We start from the raw sequence: 12,922 nt of genomic DNA on the forward strand, positions 1-12,922 counted from the left end.
GGGAGGGAACAGAGAGGAGAAGATGAGCGGAATTAAGCAGCAGACGTGCAGATAGCTTTGAAATTTTCTTCAAGGAGGACGTACTCGTAACAGCTAGGTAGGTGTTTGTCTGGATCTCTCCTGCGAGATTGCGGGCGAAGCACTGAAACATCCCCGTATCATCCGGCAGGAGGCCGTTGATCTGCAGGCTGCCTCCTACCAGCACCCTGTACCTGGGCATCTTCACCGGGCTGATGGGCACTGCATCCTTATACCACACTATGTCTGGCTGCGGCGTGCCTGCAGAGGAAGGAGAGGATTAGCTTTTTTCTTCCCTTGTCGCTGTGACCCTTTTATTCCTTTTTGCTCTTTCACACAGCACACGAAAAAAAACCAAACAGCATTCACCTCGCGCCTGACAGGGGATATCCACCACCTTCTCCATCTCTGCGCTGATGTGACTCGGTGGCTCTTTGACAAACAGAGGGTACTCTGTTTCAAAGGAGAGAAAAAAAAGCATGAAAAATCGCTCCATTAAAGCCTTAAAAACAACTCACAAATCGTCTTTTTTTTATCTCGGCCTTTCTCAGATAAGAACATCAACTCTATTACCGGAGTATAAAAATGGCAGCAAAAATGTTCTCTCAACATCGAGGGGGGTTAGCTCGCTGATGCAATATTTGGATAATTTAAGCCAAGCTGTTAAAAACATAAGCTGCTGGGTTAGTTACCGAGAACATGCAGGAAGGCCCCGGCAGTCACTGAGGGGACGCTGCTGCTGCGGAGCGACGCCTCGCACTCGTAGTAGCCGCTATCGCTGACCGCGGGCAAGCTGATGACCAATCGACGGCCAAAATCCCGGATCCCCGTGTTGACCACCACGCCGTCTTTCCTCCAAGTAATACTCATTTTGACGAGGGGTCTAGCGGAGAAAAAAAAGATGAAAAGGAAGAAAAGAGAGAAGCGGGAGTGTGGGGTTTTTAATACAGATTCATATTCTGTTTCAAGGTTACGGAGCATTGAGAGAGCAACGGGATACATCTGTCATTTTGATTAAGTCTTTGAATCGGAGATAATAGTCAGAATTCAGGACTGGAATTGCGCAAGACAGCTCGAACAGAGCCAGGGCCTTGAATCAAAGGGGAAGAATGGAGGGAGAGGTACAAAATGAGAGCCGTAACAAAATACTTTTCCATCATGTTCAAACAAAAGATTTCAAGATTAATTCAAGTCATAAAGCATCAGATGTGGAGGTGAGCGAAGGTGTTTGCATAATGCCTGGGTGCCTGTGTGTGTTTGCTGTGTGAAAAAATATACCTGGCGTTGGCGACACACTCTATGACGGCCTCGTTTCTCCCCATGGTTACGCTGGTGTTCTTGGGGGGGACGATGATGGACGGGGCGATGGGGTCCGCCGGTCCTCCCACATCTATCACATCACACACAGAAGGCAGATAGAAAAACGTGAGAAAATCTATAAGCTATATGCAGAGCTCAGATTAATCCCAGTGCACCTGTCTGCTGCAGCCAATTGAGCGTGACTCCATCCTTACACAGAGACTGACAATCTGTCACTAGCGGCAGCAGGTAGCCAGCATGCTATCGCCCAACTATTAACACCCCTGTCTTTACTTTAGATCCTTCTGTCTAGTGCGCACAGCGTTTCCAGAGCACGGTGTTAGCCCAGGTGTTAGAAGCCATTATGTAGCATAATTGAGACAAACACAAAAGGCGATTAAATGCAGCACCATCACTCACGGGTTTCACGGAGCCTCCAGCCAACCATCGATTCACTGCCCTCAATCAGTGATCTCTCTCTGAATCTGATCTCATTTTCCACCCACCTCCCCGGAGTACGACTACGGGCCTGTGCACTCGTATGTGTTTGAGTGATTGCGTGTTTCGTACGCATCTGTGTGTTCGCGAAGGTTTTTCGAGGCTATCCCGGGTTAATAGCGCGCCTAATCAAGTTTTCATTATCATTATTGTTATTTTGCGCCACCTCATTGTAAATCACACCCTTTCAAGGCCCATTTTTGTGGAAGCTCAGCGGTGTAATGACAAAGCTTCCCTCAGCAAACACTGTCTGAATGTAGGAGCAGGCCTCCTGATGGGCTGCTGCTGTTTGGTTCTGCTCCCACTTTGATTGCCTCATTCATGTCTCTGGCTCTTCAGCTGCGGAGTTAAAAAATGATTTTTTACAATTTCAATTTTAATACAGAGCATTGAGAAAGTTGCCATGAAAAACACTTTCAAACAATTTGCCTTGTGGAATTAGATTTTTCTGCAAGGCTCGCATATAAATTCTCATTCATGTAATCGGCTCCATAAGTTTTGAGATTTAAAAGTCAATGTACAGCGTCGAGTGCAGCTGTTCACTGTAAACAAACTGGAATTGAAAGTAGTGATTCTGGCTGATCCAGATACCAACAACGACTTTATAGCTTCAAGTCACATTTAGCTGCTGCTGACATTTAAAGGACTCATTTAACATTTCAAAATTACAGCATTTGAATTAAACCCCAGAGCATTACCTACACACTGACTGAGACGATGATCCCTCACAGCACCACAGAGTGTATTAAACAGGTGAGTGGTGAACCCTGACCTTAAAATTCAATGTAATGATGTTTGAGAGACAGAAAAGTTTGGGTTCTTGAAGTGAGAAGTTTGGGAACGATGACATTTTTCCTCGCGTTTTGGACCCTTGTGGAACAAGTGGTTCCAGGCGGTCCACCAGGGGTGGACTCAGGATGTTTGAGGGTCAGGGGCGATAAAAATAAAAAGTGGCACAAGCACACAGAAAGTCAGGATAAATTTACCGTGAAGATACATTTTGATTATCTGATTATATCTACTGCACTGGGGGGGCACCATAGAGGGCGCTTACGCTGGTTTTTAACAAACATGGGGGCACCTGGGGGGGCAATCATGCCAATATATTATCATATAGTGCCGCAGTAATGAGTCTTAAAACCTGGAAATAAGTTAGCATTTTTGCATTTCTGGTTTCCTCGTCTCGAAGTCAATGGTCATTTTTTGGTTAGACACCTGAAATACGGTCTGTAATCAACCCAGGCTTTAGAGATTTTTCTTTTTTTTAAAGTATTTTTTGGGCTTTCATGGCTTTATTGATAGGACAGTTTGAGAGACGACAGGAAACGGGATGAGCCTCCTACGGGGCACCACAGCTTTAGAGATTTTTCATGTTCTGCGACATAAAATACGTCAGTAAATACCCCACGTTTGAATTATTAAACATGTCTTAAAAAAGGTGGTTGCTAACAAGTTCAGGATGTTAAAACGCCATCGCTCAGAACACTCATCTACTCACTCGTCTGTCTTTACAGGCAGACTTCAGTTTAAAACCACTCTAACTCTAACTTTAAAACTTGTAGATTGATCAGTTTAGAGTCGAGTAAGAGGCTTTATGGCGGTGACGTTGAAGACATTCGACGTAGTTCGTTTAAAGCCTAACTTTGGCTTCTGCATTGCAAGCATCATAAACTTGTGTCAGTCCAGTTGGAAAAATCCCATTTAGGCTTTTTTATCGAGGGAACCAGGGCGATGCTAACAGCCGGGTTAGCCTTTTGTAAGTCAACTCGTGTATGTTTTATAAAAATGAATACCTCAAATGTATTTTACATATATTACTATATTGTATATTTTTATAATATACTATCTGGTATTATTTTTGCAATAGAAACAATGAGAAACAGCAATTATTGGATATATTTGTCAATATATAGAAAAAAATATCCTTATATATATATATATATTCGGTAATGCATTGTGAATACCTATGAGGATGACACACAATTTACTCATTAGCATGCGTCAACTCTTCATATCAGTGTGATATGTAACTACAGGGTGAAAATATTACCATAACACTGTTTAATCTCCACATAAAGACAATATATTTCCACTGACTCAGTGTTTTCTCTCTGTAAGTAAATAGACACAGCTCTGTGTTACTGCAGCTGACTGGAAGGTTTTAAAATTCTACGACACATCCAGATGAATCCATCCTATCGTGATGGTGAGGCATCATCTTGGGGGCATTATTGACATTATTATTAATTAGCATAGCGAAGACCAATCAATTCATGCAGAAGAGCAGCTCGCTGTCAAGTCAGCAGGGGAGTCAAAAAAAACTGAAAAAGATGAACTTAAACAGGCTGCAATGATTTGCAGAGGTCCAGGGGATTTATGAGGAAAAATCTAAATCACTTGGATCAGAATTTATTGGCTAAAATGTGTAATTTGTGCAGGTTTTTCTCGCCTAATTATTGGAGGAGATTACGTGGAAAGTTTGCCTGGTGTTGGGTCTGATGACGTCTGAGGAGGAGAAGTGGATGAATGGAGAGTGAAGGGAAGGGAAGGATTTAGATTAGTCAAGTATTTTGATAATCAGTTGATTTTTTCAGTAATTTTTAAGGCAAAAATGTCAAACATTTGCTGATTCCAGCTCCTTTAAATGCAAGGATTTGTAGCTTTTCTTTGTAAATACTTCAATAAAGGAGGTTATGTTTTCAGCTGTGTCTGTTTGGTGGTTGGCTTGGTGCAGATCCCGATAAAGGGTCGGATCTAGGACTTTTTGCGCTCTTTCTTCAACATTGTGAGACTTTTCTTGTCAATTTTCAGGGAATGACGGCATGAATCTTGATTAAAAAGTACAAAAGGGCACTGTTGGGCGGAGGTATGCTCTCTACTGACTAGTTTATGATAGTAAATGAGGAGACTTTTGGATTCTGGACTGTCGGTTGGACCAAAGAAGCGATTTGAGAACGTCACTTGTGACATCAATTGTGATGAGGATTATTGACAATTTTTCAACATTTTAGAGAATAAATGATGAAATTATCAGCAGCATGAATCGATAATGAAAATAATTGTTAGTTGCAGCCCTAATTCATATATTTTCATTCTCTTCCAGAGATGAAGAATAAGCAAAGTCACTAAGGTCACTAATTAGTATGGTATAAACAGAACCATAATACATAATTATGTCTGTGGATGATTTATTGATTGTTATCGCCGCGGTCATGATAAGATAAATAAGATAGTTGCTGTCTCTTTCAACAGAGAGCTGATAGTCGACTTAACACAGTATTTAAGCTTAACGAAATTGTTTACAGATTTGTGTAAATAAATGTTTAACAGACCGATAAATTAGTTTGATAAATGGAGTTAAATTCTTTAATATTTCCTCGAGACTTCCGCCCACGTTTGCCAGCGAAAAAATAGGGAATTCATCCATCGGTCTCGTCCAATAACTCATTTTTTAGTTCCTGGAAGACATGATTGGTTCTCTGGCAGACACTAATTAATGTATTGCAGTTCATAAACTCTCAGTGGTGAGAATACCTCGAGTGTGTAATCTTCTAATTAAATGGGGAAGTAAACAACGTGGTGACCTGCATAGCAAAATCCTAGCTACTAATGTCACCGTATTGTTTTACATCTGTCCAAAAGACAAACTGTGAACCACCGAGTGAATTTCATACTCGGAAGAATGGAACAAAAAGCAACACGTCTGCCCAGTTGGAGTATTAGCCGGTGTCAGTTTGCTTTTTTTACTATTAAACTCAGCTCCATCTCATTTGTATGCTCCCTCTGGATCGACGCTCTCTCCCCCCTCCTGCATATTTTTCCTCTCTCTTTTCTCCACAGACTTGCTAAAATGAACAAATGCAGCTGTAAAAAAAACCTTATTGACTTTCAGATGCAAAGTGCGCTTGTGTGATCCACGAGGCCAGATCCAGTGATACTCGGCGATATCTGGTCCCCGCAGATTGCTGCGTCATGCGTGCTGAATTACAAACACTTTATTAATGATATGACGAGCAGATGCTGGAGCCGGCAGGAAGCTGATACTGAAAAATGTTGTGAAAAAAACCCTCACACGGCAGTAAAAGAAGAAGATTTCTTGGCATTCGAAAACACCAATAAGGTAGTCGCAACCCCCTTTTCTTGATATCTGCTGTACATCATAGTTGCGTTTCATCTTCTATCAAAGTTTGTGTTGTATCATCATAAATATTATATTCACAGAATACATGTGTTGACTCCCTTTAATTGGCTGTTCAAAGTAAGCAGAGGAAAAACTGTTTTTTTGTTCGGATCAAAGTAAGGCAACAGTAGGTGGGGCGACAGAGACGCGACAGGTTCAGTTAAACACTAATGATTTGACACCACGCTTGCAGAAGCGACGCGGAACCTTATTTGAAGTTGTGAAACACGCCGCCATCTGTAAGCGAAGGCCGACCTTCTAGTCGCGACGCGTGTGTGTGTTTGCATGGCAGCATGTTAATCGCTCCCTCCCGCTCGCTCGGTTGTCATTTTCATAAATCTGCTTTTTTGTGAGGAGTGATTAAAGTGAAGGTCCACTTTACGGGAGCGCACATCCAGCCAGTCGGAGAGAAGAGAGGTGAAAAAACAACCCTTACGAGTGTGATTCACTGCCGGAGGTTTAGAGGAGGATGACTGTGGTGAAGGTAATGGGTATGATTACTGCAGGACACACTGAAGAAGAAGGAGGGAGTGATCTGATGAGAGGCGGACGCCTGTAGAGGGCGCAACGTGTTTCTATTGTCTCAACTGAGCCACCTGTTGCGTAGCTGTTAGATGAAGTGTTGCTGAACATTTTCATCTGCGACAACCTGTTAACACAATCTGCCCACGACACAAACAATCTGCTCGTGAGGTGCGTCTTCTTCGTCTGAGTGTACTTACTCTCCACGGTGAGCGTGATGGGCTGACTGGTTTTGTTCTCCCCGTTCTTGTCGTTGACCGCCTGGGCGTAGTAACGTCCCGCGTCGGGCGCCACGGTGGAGAGGATGACCAGCGTGTTCTCCAGGGTGATGGCACTAAAGGGAATATGTAGTCGTAGACATTAGTTGTGCTGAAACATGTTGTTTTTAAACGCTCTGCTCAATTTTCAGGTTTTCTTCTTTCAGACGAGTGGAAATAAAACATCCAGAATACATATTGAAGGTGTTGGAATCAGTTTTTGATATCTTCACTGGACATTCAGGCAAATTACCTCATTTTCAACCTGAAGACCATGTTGCCTCCGATCACGGCTATCACCAGAGCGGAGGGATGCACATGGCAGAAATTGATTTTTTATGGCTGTTGGTAGTATTTTCTGATTTACTGAGTGATAGAAAAACAAAATATATCCTTTATTCTCTTTGTATAAATCTTTGACTGTAGTATGTCGACAAAATGGGACAAGAATTTTGATTTCTGTTGTGGAAATGTCACGTTTTTAACTACATATTGCTTCATTTGCACGTTTTAAAGACACAAACTGGCAACACAAAAAATAATTGTCTTGATGTAAATGATCAACTGGGGAAGTTTCATGGTGATATTGATTCACCTGCAGGGTTTCTCTGCATTGGTTTACATTCATTCTCACGACACACACTTAACCCTTTAATTAAAACAGCTCCGGGTCGTTCTGAATGTAGTTTGTCGCTATTTTGGCTGCAAATTAATCACACGTTCCAAAAAAAACCGTGTCTCTCAACATTAACAAGTGTGCGGACACATCGGTATCATTAAAACAGCAGCGAGCAGTCAGTAAATCCTGAGGGGAAACTGAAAACACAAACAAACACGCACATTCACATAAATTACGTCTCAAAAAGAAAAGCAAACATAAACAATAACCGTCTTCAAGGTACCACCGTGTTTCAGTGGAACAGTTCAGTTCATTTTTATATCCACTAATCCTGCAGGACAAAGTTTACTGTAATTTCCACAGAAGTTTGGATGAGTGCTGCTGGTCTTGTGAGACGCTGTAGGCCAGTGTGAGTTCGGTTCACAGAAGCTCAGTCAGTCTTAATATATCGGGACAAATTAATTGGTCCCGCAACAGCTTTGTGCAACTAGCTAAACTTAGATGTCTACATATTTGAAGTACATTTGTATGATGTAAGCCACAGTCAAACTCCATCTGTGTGCAACCTGCCTCATTATATAGACATGAATAATTGTGACAGACAGATCTTAAAAGGGCGAGTCCCTAATTTAGTACGAACTGTGAGCTCTGCTTTGCTTTGGGGCGCGAAATACATTTCTGATTCCTCCCAAATTAACTGCATCTGAAAATGGTGGTCAGGCGCAGAAACTACACAGAAAAAACACAGAGCTATTCCTTTAAAATACGTTTCTTTCGCGCGACTGTTGCGTCCCAGCAGCCCGTAGAACGGCTGAGATCGTTTGACGGCGTCGAACGTTTGAGAAGCGCCCATTAAATGAGAACTGACGCTAAGCGCGAGGCCAGATTAGACTCTCCGTATCTGCCGGCATCTGCCTGATCGGTGAGGGATAAACAGACACACTCCTGGACAATTAGGAGCCGCGGCTTTTTTTTACCGAGTCAACAGACACTGACGCAAAACGCACAAACACCGATGTACACACACGCCTGTGAATATCAATGCGGCCTGACACAAAGTAAGCAAACAAGCGGTAAATGCAGAGTGTCCTGTCAGTGCCTCTCATTGTCACAGAGCAAAGCTTCACCGCTTCACTTCTGATAAGAGTCAGCGCCATAGTAACCAGCTCTGGAATCGGTCGAAACATTCATGGACGGGGGGGGATGAGAGATTTTTTCTTTTCTCGCAATTTTCTTTCTGCTTTTTCCTCTTCGCGTTTGGAGCCCTGCAGACAGAAGATGGAGAGCAGGGTAGAAGTCTTCATGTCAGCCACGACATGCCAACCATCGCTGCTGAATAATAGATGAGGAGGTGGTTTCTGAGGAGTTGTGGACTGCCTTCTTCTATTTGTCCTGGATGGCAGAATTAATCTCAGGTGATTACCTTCACAGTGTCTCTTCAGACGTGAATCCACAAAAAAAAACAGCTGCCACGCTAGTGCTCACACATCGCAGCACATACAGTTCCCCCTACGAGAACTCCCACTGTGCACATATGGCCTTATATAGATTCTTACTGCATGCACATGTGCACACACACACCCTCCCACACACAAATCCACCCAGGGGTGAGTGCTGTCAGTCAAACATATCATCAATTGAGGCCTTTTGTCCAATTTTGTCTAATTGGTTCCCCTGCTGCCTGCTCTATCTCCACCCTTCAATCATTCCGCCTGCAAAGTCAATAGGGGCGATATAATAACCCGCTTTATCACTGAGAAGTAATTCAATGATGAACACAGAGCCCCGCACCAAAATTCGTTCATCAACTACTCCCGCTCAACTTTTCGGCGTGGCGGTGTGTGCGGGGGATTGGAGGAAAGAATCTGTGAGCGGTATTGAACTTCTCAGAGTTCTCCGAAGTGAAAGATATTCTGCTTCGGGAGCTCGTTGTTCTCAAAACAACTCAAATGTGAGAGCACGTGCCAAAAAACGCGCCGAACACACCGAGCCGAGGTGAAAGTGGACTTACATGCGGCTGCTGGAAGGAATCTTACGTCCGTCTCTGAACCAGGTGATCTGCGGCCTGGGGAAGCTGTGTATCCGCGGGGCGTGGATGAGAGCGCCCTCGCCCTGAGATACCGTTTGGGACCTCTCGGCCTCCACAAAGCCGCCCATGTCTGGCAGAAATAATAGAGAAAAGCATGTAAGAAGGGGAGACAAAGAAAATTAAATATTAACACCAGGAGAGGAGAATGTTGCCAACATGGAGGAAAAGCACGCCAGCAACAAAGAAGATGAAAAAGAGGAATTGTCATTATTACCACCTTTTCAAAAACCTAAGCTCCTTTACTCAGAGTGACTCATCCACATACTGTGCATGACAAGCCTTTAACAAAAACAGTGTCCTCCCCTTACTCTCTCAGAACCGTGGGGGGGGGGATATATGGAACAGAAACACACACTTACAGGCGACCTGCACTTCAGTGCTGCACTGCATTATAGCTCCCACTCGATTCCTCACGATGCAGCGGTAGTGGCCGGCGTGCGCTCTGTCCAGCGAGGGGATCAGGTACCTAATGGGCAACACGCAAAACACAAAGCGCCATTAGTCATCATCAGCGTGACGGACAGCGGCATTTGTCATCTTGACGCTTTCACCCCCCCACACACAGTCAAGATGCCAAATTAATCGAGATGTTTCAATGGGCACCAGCTCAAATCCACTTAGCCAACGGGGCGGCCTTGAAGTGTGACGACGTGGTTCAGGACAGTAGGTGCAGTACATGGTGGTATTTTAAAGGACAAGTTCACCCAAAAATGAAATGTCGTTATTTTTTCACGTCCATGCTGATAGTAAGTTGGGTGAAGTTTCGTAGTCAACAAAACATTTCTGGAGTTTCACAGCAAAACAGTGTCGCATTCTGCTAAACAACAGAAGTAGATGGGGACTTTAACAACCAAAAAGAAAACATAAAATGGCTCCATACAGCTGTTCTTGTTTAGTCCAAGTGTATCCTTAACTGATTTGAAAAGACTTCTTTAACACTGTCAATGTGACATCAAGCTTGTGCACCCACAAGCTAACGCCTTTAGCAGAGCAGCTACAGTGAAGCTTTCAGCTTTAAAAAGTGTGTAAATAACATCTTTTGAATCTATGCAGGATCTTGGAGCTTCTGGAGACTTTTATAAAACACCTGGACGAGCTGTTTGGAGCCAATTTGTGTTTTTTTCTGTTTTTGTTTTTATTTGTTTTGCTGTGAAGCTCCAGAAAATGTTTTGTGGAATACTAAACCTCACCTGATTTTCCATCTGGTGAGCGGATAACGACTGAATTTTCCGATCTGTTTCTTTAAGGCCCGGTGTCGACTCACAAAAAAATCCATTGTTATTGTGAGTCTTTACTCGGTTGAACCAAAGCGTGGCAACATCTGTCGCACGTCGTCCTGCGTCACCGTACCTGCATCTGTCCCCTGATGTGCATTCATGTTAAATGTTGTGTGTGAAACGCGAGCGAGATAACCCCACAGCCGAGTCCTCTTTTAATTGGTTTGCTACAGCCCACTTAGGAGTGTGAGTCCGCCCCTGCCATGCTCCCACTGCGCTGCAATTCGGGTGGAGGAGGAGGGTGTGTGGGGGGAGAGGGGGTGTGGGGGGTCTGATTAAATGGATTCCAGTTCTCCTCTTTGATCAGGGCTGGTGAAGAATAACAAGCAGAGGGCTGCAAAAAGCAGACCCAGAGACTAAGCCACGTGAGAGCACAGCCAAATGCTGAGGAAAGACAGGGAAAGAAGAAGAAGAAGACGACGAGGAGGAGGAAGGGGGGAGGAGAGAGACAGGAAGGGGAAGGTGTGCGAGGGGAGGGTGGGGAGACTGTGATAGCAATCAGACAACGCCACCTGGGAGTGTCTGTCCATGTCGGGGAGACTAGTCAGACTGTGAGTCGAGAGTTCAGGAAACAGGGTTGGAATGAGATAGAAACCGACTTTTTTTTTTACTGTGCTGCAACTGAGACCTGGGACACACACAAGAGCAAGAGCATACAGTACACACACACACACACACACACACACACACACACACACACACACACACAGACACACACAGACACACACACACACAGTGGCCTTGTTAGGCCAGGCTTGAGCTTTCTCTCGGCACACTCTAGGCTGTTAGTCGAACTGTTCAGCCTTGTGGTTAGTGGCTGAAGTGCGTAGTTAGTAAAGTGCCCAGTACGAACTCCACAGTCTTGCTGCTGACATAGCAAAGTCACCCGCACCGGACGACCTGAAGAGAAATATGCATTGTGTGATTTTATTTATTTATTTTTTTTGTTGCAGTTTCAATAAACAGCGGGAACGAAGTCACTAAAAGAAGAGTCATCTGCTTACACCATCTCTGGATGTCGAGTAGCGTGAGATACAAATCGGAATAAATCTGACAATCCCCTGAACGCAGGATGTTATGTCTCGAGGGAGACGTGCAGCCAAATCAGTCCTGAATAAATCCATAAAAATGAGACTGGAATATGAATAAAAATGAGCAATTGAGCTATTAGTTACAATTAAATGCCGCTTAAATGTCCTCATGTAGTAAGCTAATTATAGTTGATGAATAATAATAATAATAATAAAAAAGATAATAGAAATCGGTTCAGTCAGACAAGGTTGCGTTCCTCACCTGTACTCCAAGGAGAAACTGGTGAGCTCCGACCCGTTGTAGATCCATTTGAACTCCAGGGGCCAGCTGCCCTCCGCCATGCAGGTGAGGACCAGGCGGTTCCCCTCCAGGTGCACCTGGGTCTGGGGAGGCTCCATCTTAAAGTACGGTGGGACGTCATCTGAAGAAAAGGGGGGAGAAAAAAAAGTGGTGAGAGGCAGTGATTCAGTAACCCCTGTGAGCACACACAACACAATCCCAGCAATTCACAGGAAATGAGGACTCAGAACAAGCCATTTCCATTTTTCTTCGGCGCTGATTGGGAACTTGAAGGTCAACAGAGAAGCCTGCCAAAAAGCACATGGAATAAGTTGTTACCGCCAAAGCAGCTTACTCTTTTATTTCATTTGAAATGCGCTGGCAAAGAGGTAGAAGAGCAATTTGTGCAGCAGAGGGAAGTGTAAATGAACACTTCCATACCTCTAGATCAGTAAAAAGAGGATGGAAAAGAGAGGGGGAGGCTGGGGAGATAAGGGGGAATAGACAGAAAGCAGATGGAGAAAAATACGGCAGAGATTGTGCACGAGAAACAAAAAAAAGAAAAAGAAGAACACAAGCACAAGAGAGAGTGTGAAACTAGGAAGCCATGGGGGGTGGGGAGGTGGTGGTAGGGGCTGCTTTAGAAAACACAAAGTTTCCCAGCCTTAAACCCTCTTCTCTGACAGGATGAGTTATGCTCTGTGCCTCCCTTCATTTATCTTTATAGTTCCCTAATGCAGCCAGATTATACAGGCCCCATCCGCAACACTGCACACAGCCTGCGCAGCCACAGAAAGCCTTTAAGGTGAGACGCAAGGTCCAGGGCTGAGGCTCGGAGACAAAGTGCTTTCA

At 44.1% G+C, this 12,922-nt stretch overlaps 1 protein-coding gene across 1 annotated transcript in view; it reads right to left on the reverse strand.

Annotated features, from left to right (window-relative positions):
• Positions 1–12,132, reverse strand: part of LOC141019054 (protein sidekick-2-like) — a 48,506-nt gene extending 36,374 nt beyond the window's left edge. The window contains exons 1-8 of the mRNA XM_073493832.1: positions 12,053–12,132; positions 9,842–9,948; positions 9,405–9,552; positions 6,718–6,851; positions 1,297–1,408; positions 711–901; positions 388–471; positions 85–279 (exon numbers count right to left, since the gene is read on the reverse strand). Of these exons, the coding sequence (XP_073349933.1) occupies positions 85–279; positions 388–471; positions 711–901; positions 1,297–1,408; positions 6,718–6,851; positions 9,405–9,552; positions 9,842–9,948; positions 12,053–12,132 (1,051 nt within the window). The remainder of the gene's footprint in view (positions 1–84; positions 280–387; positions 472–710; positions 902–1,296; positions 1,409–6,717; positions 6,852–9,404; positions 9,553–9,841; positions 9,949–12,052) is intronic.
• Positions 12,133–12,922: the final 790 nt, after the last annotated feature.

Source organism: Pagrus major, chromosome 23, assembly GCF_040436345.1.
Source record: "Pagrus major chromosome 23, Pma_NU_1.0".
In the NCBI taxonomy this organism is placed as follows: Eukaryota; Metazoa; Chordata; class Actinopteri; order Spariformes; family Sparidae; genus Pagrus; species Pagrus major.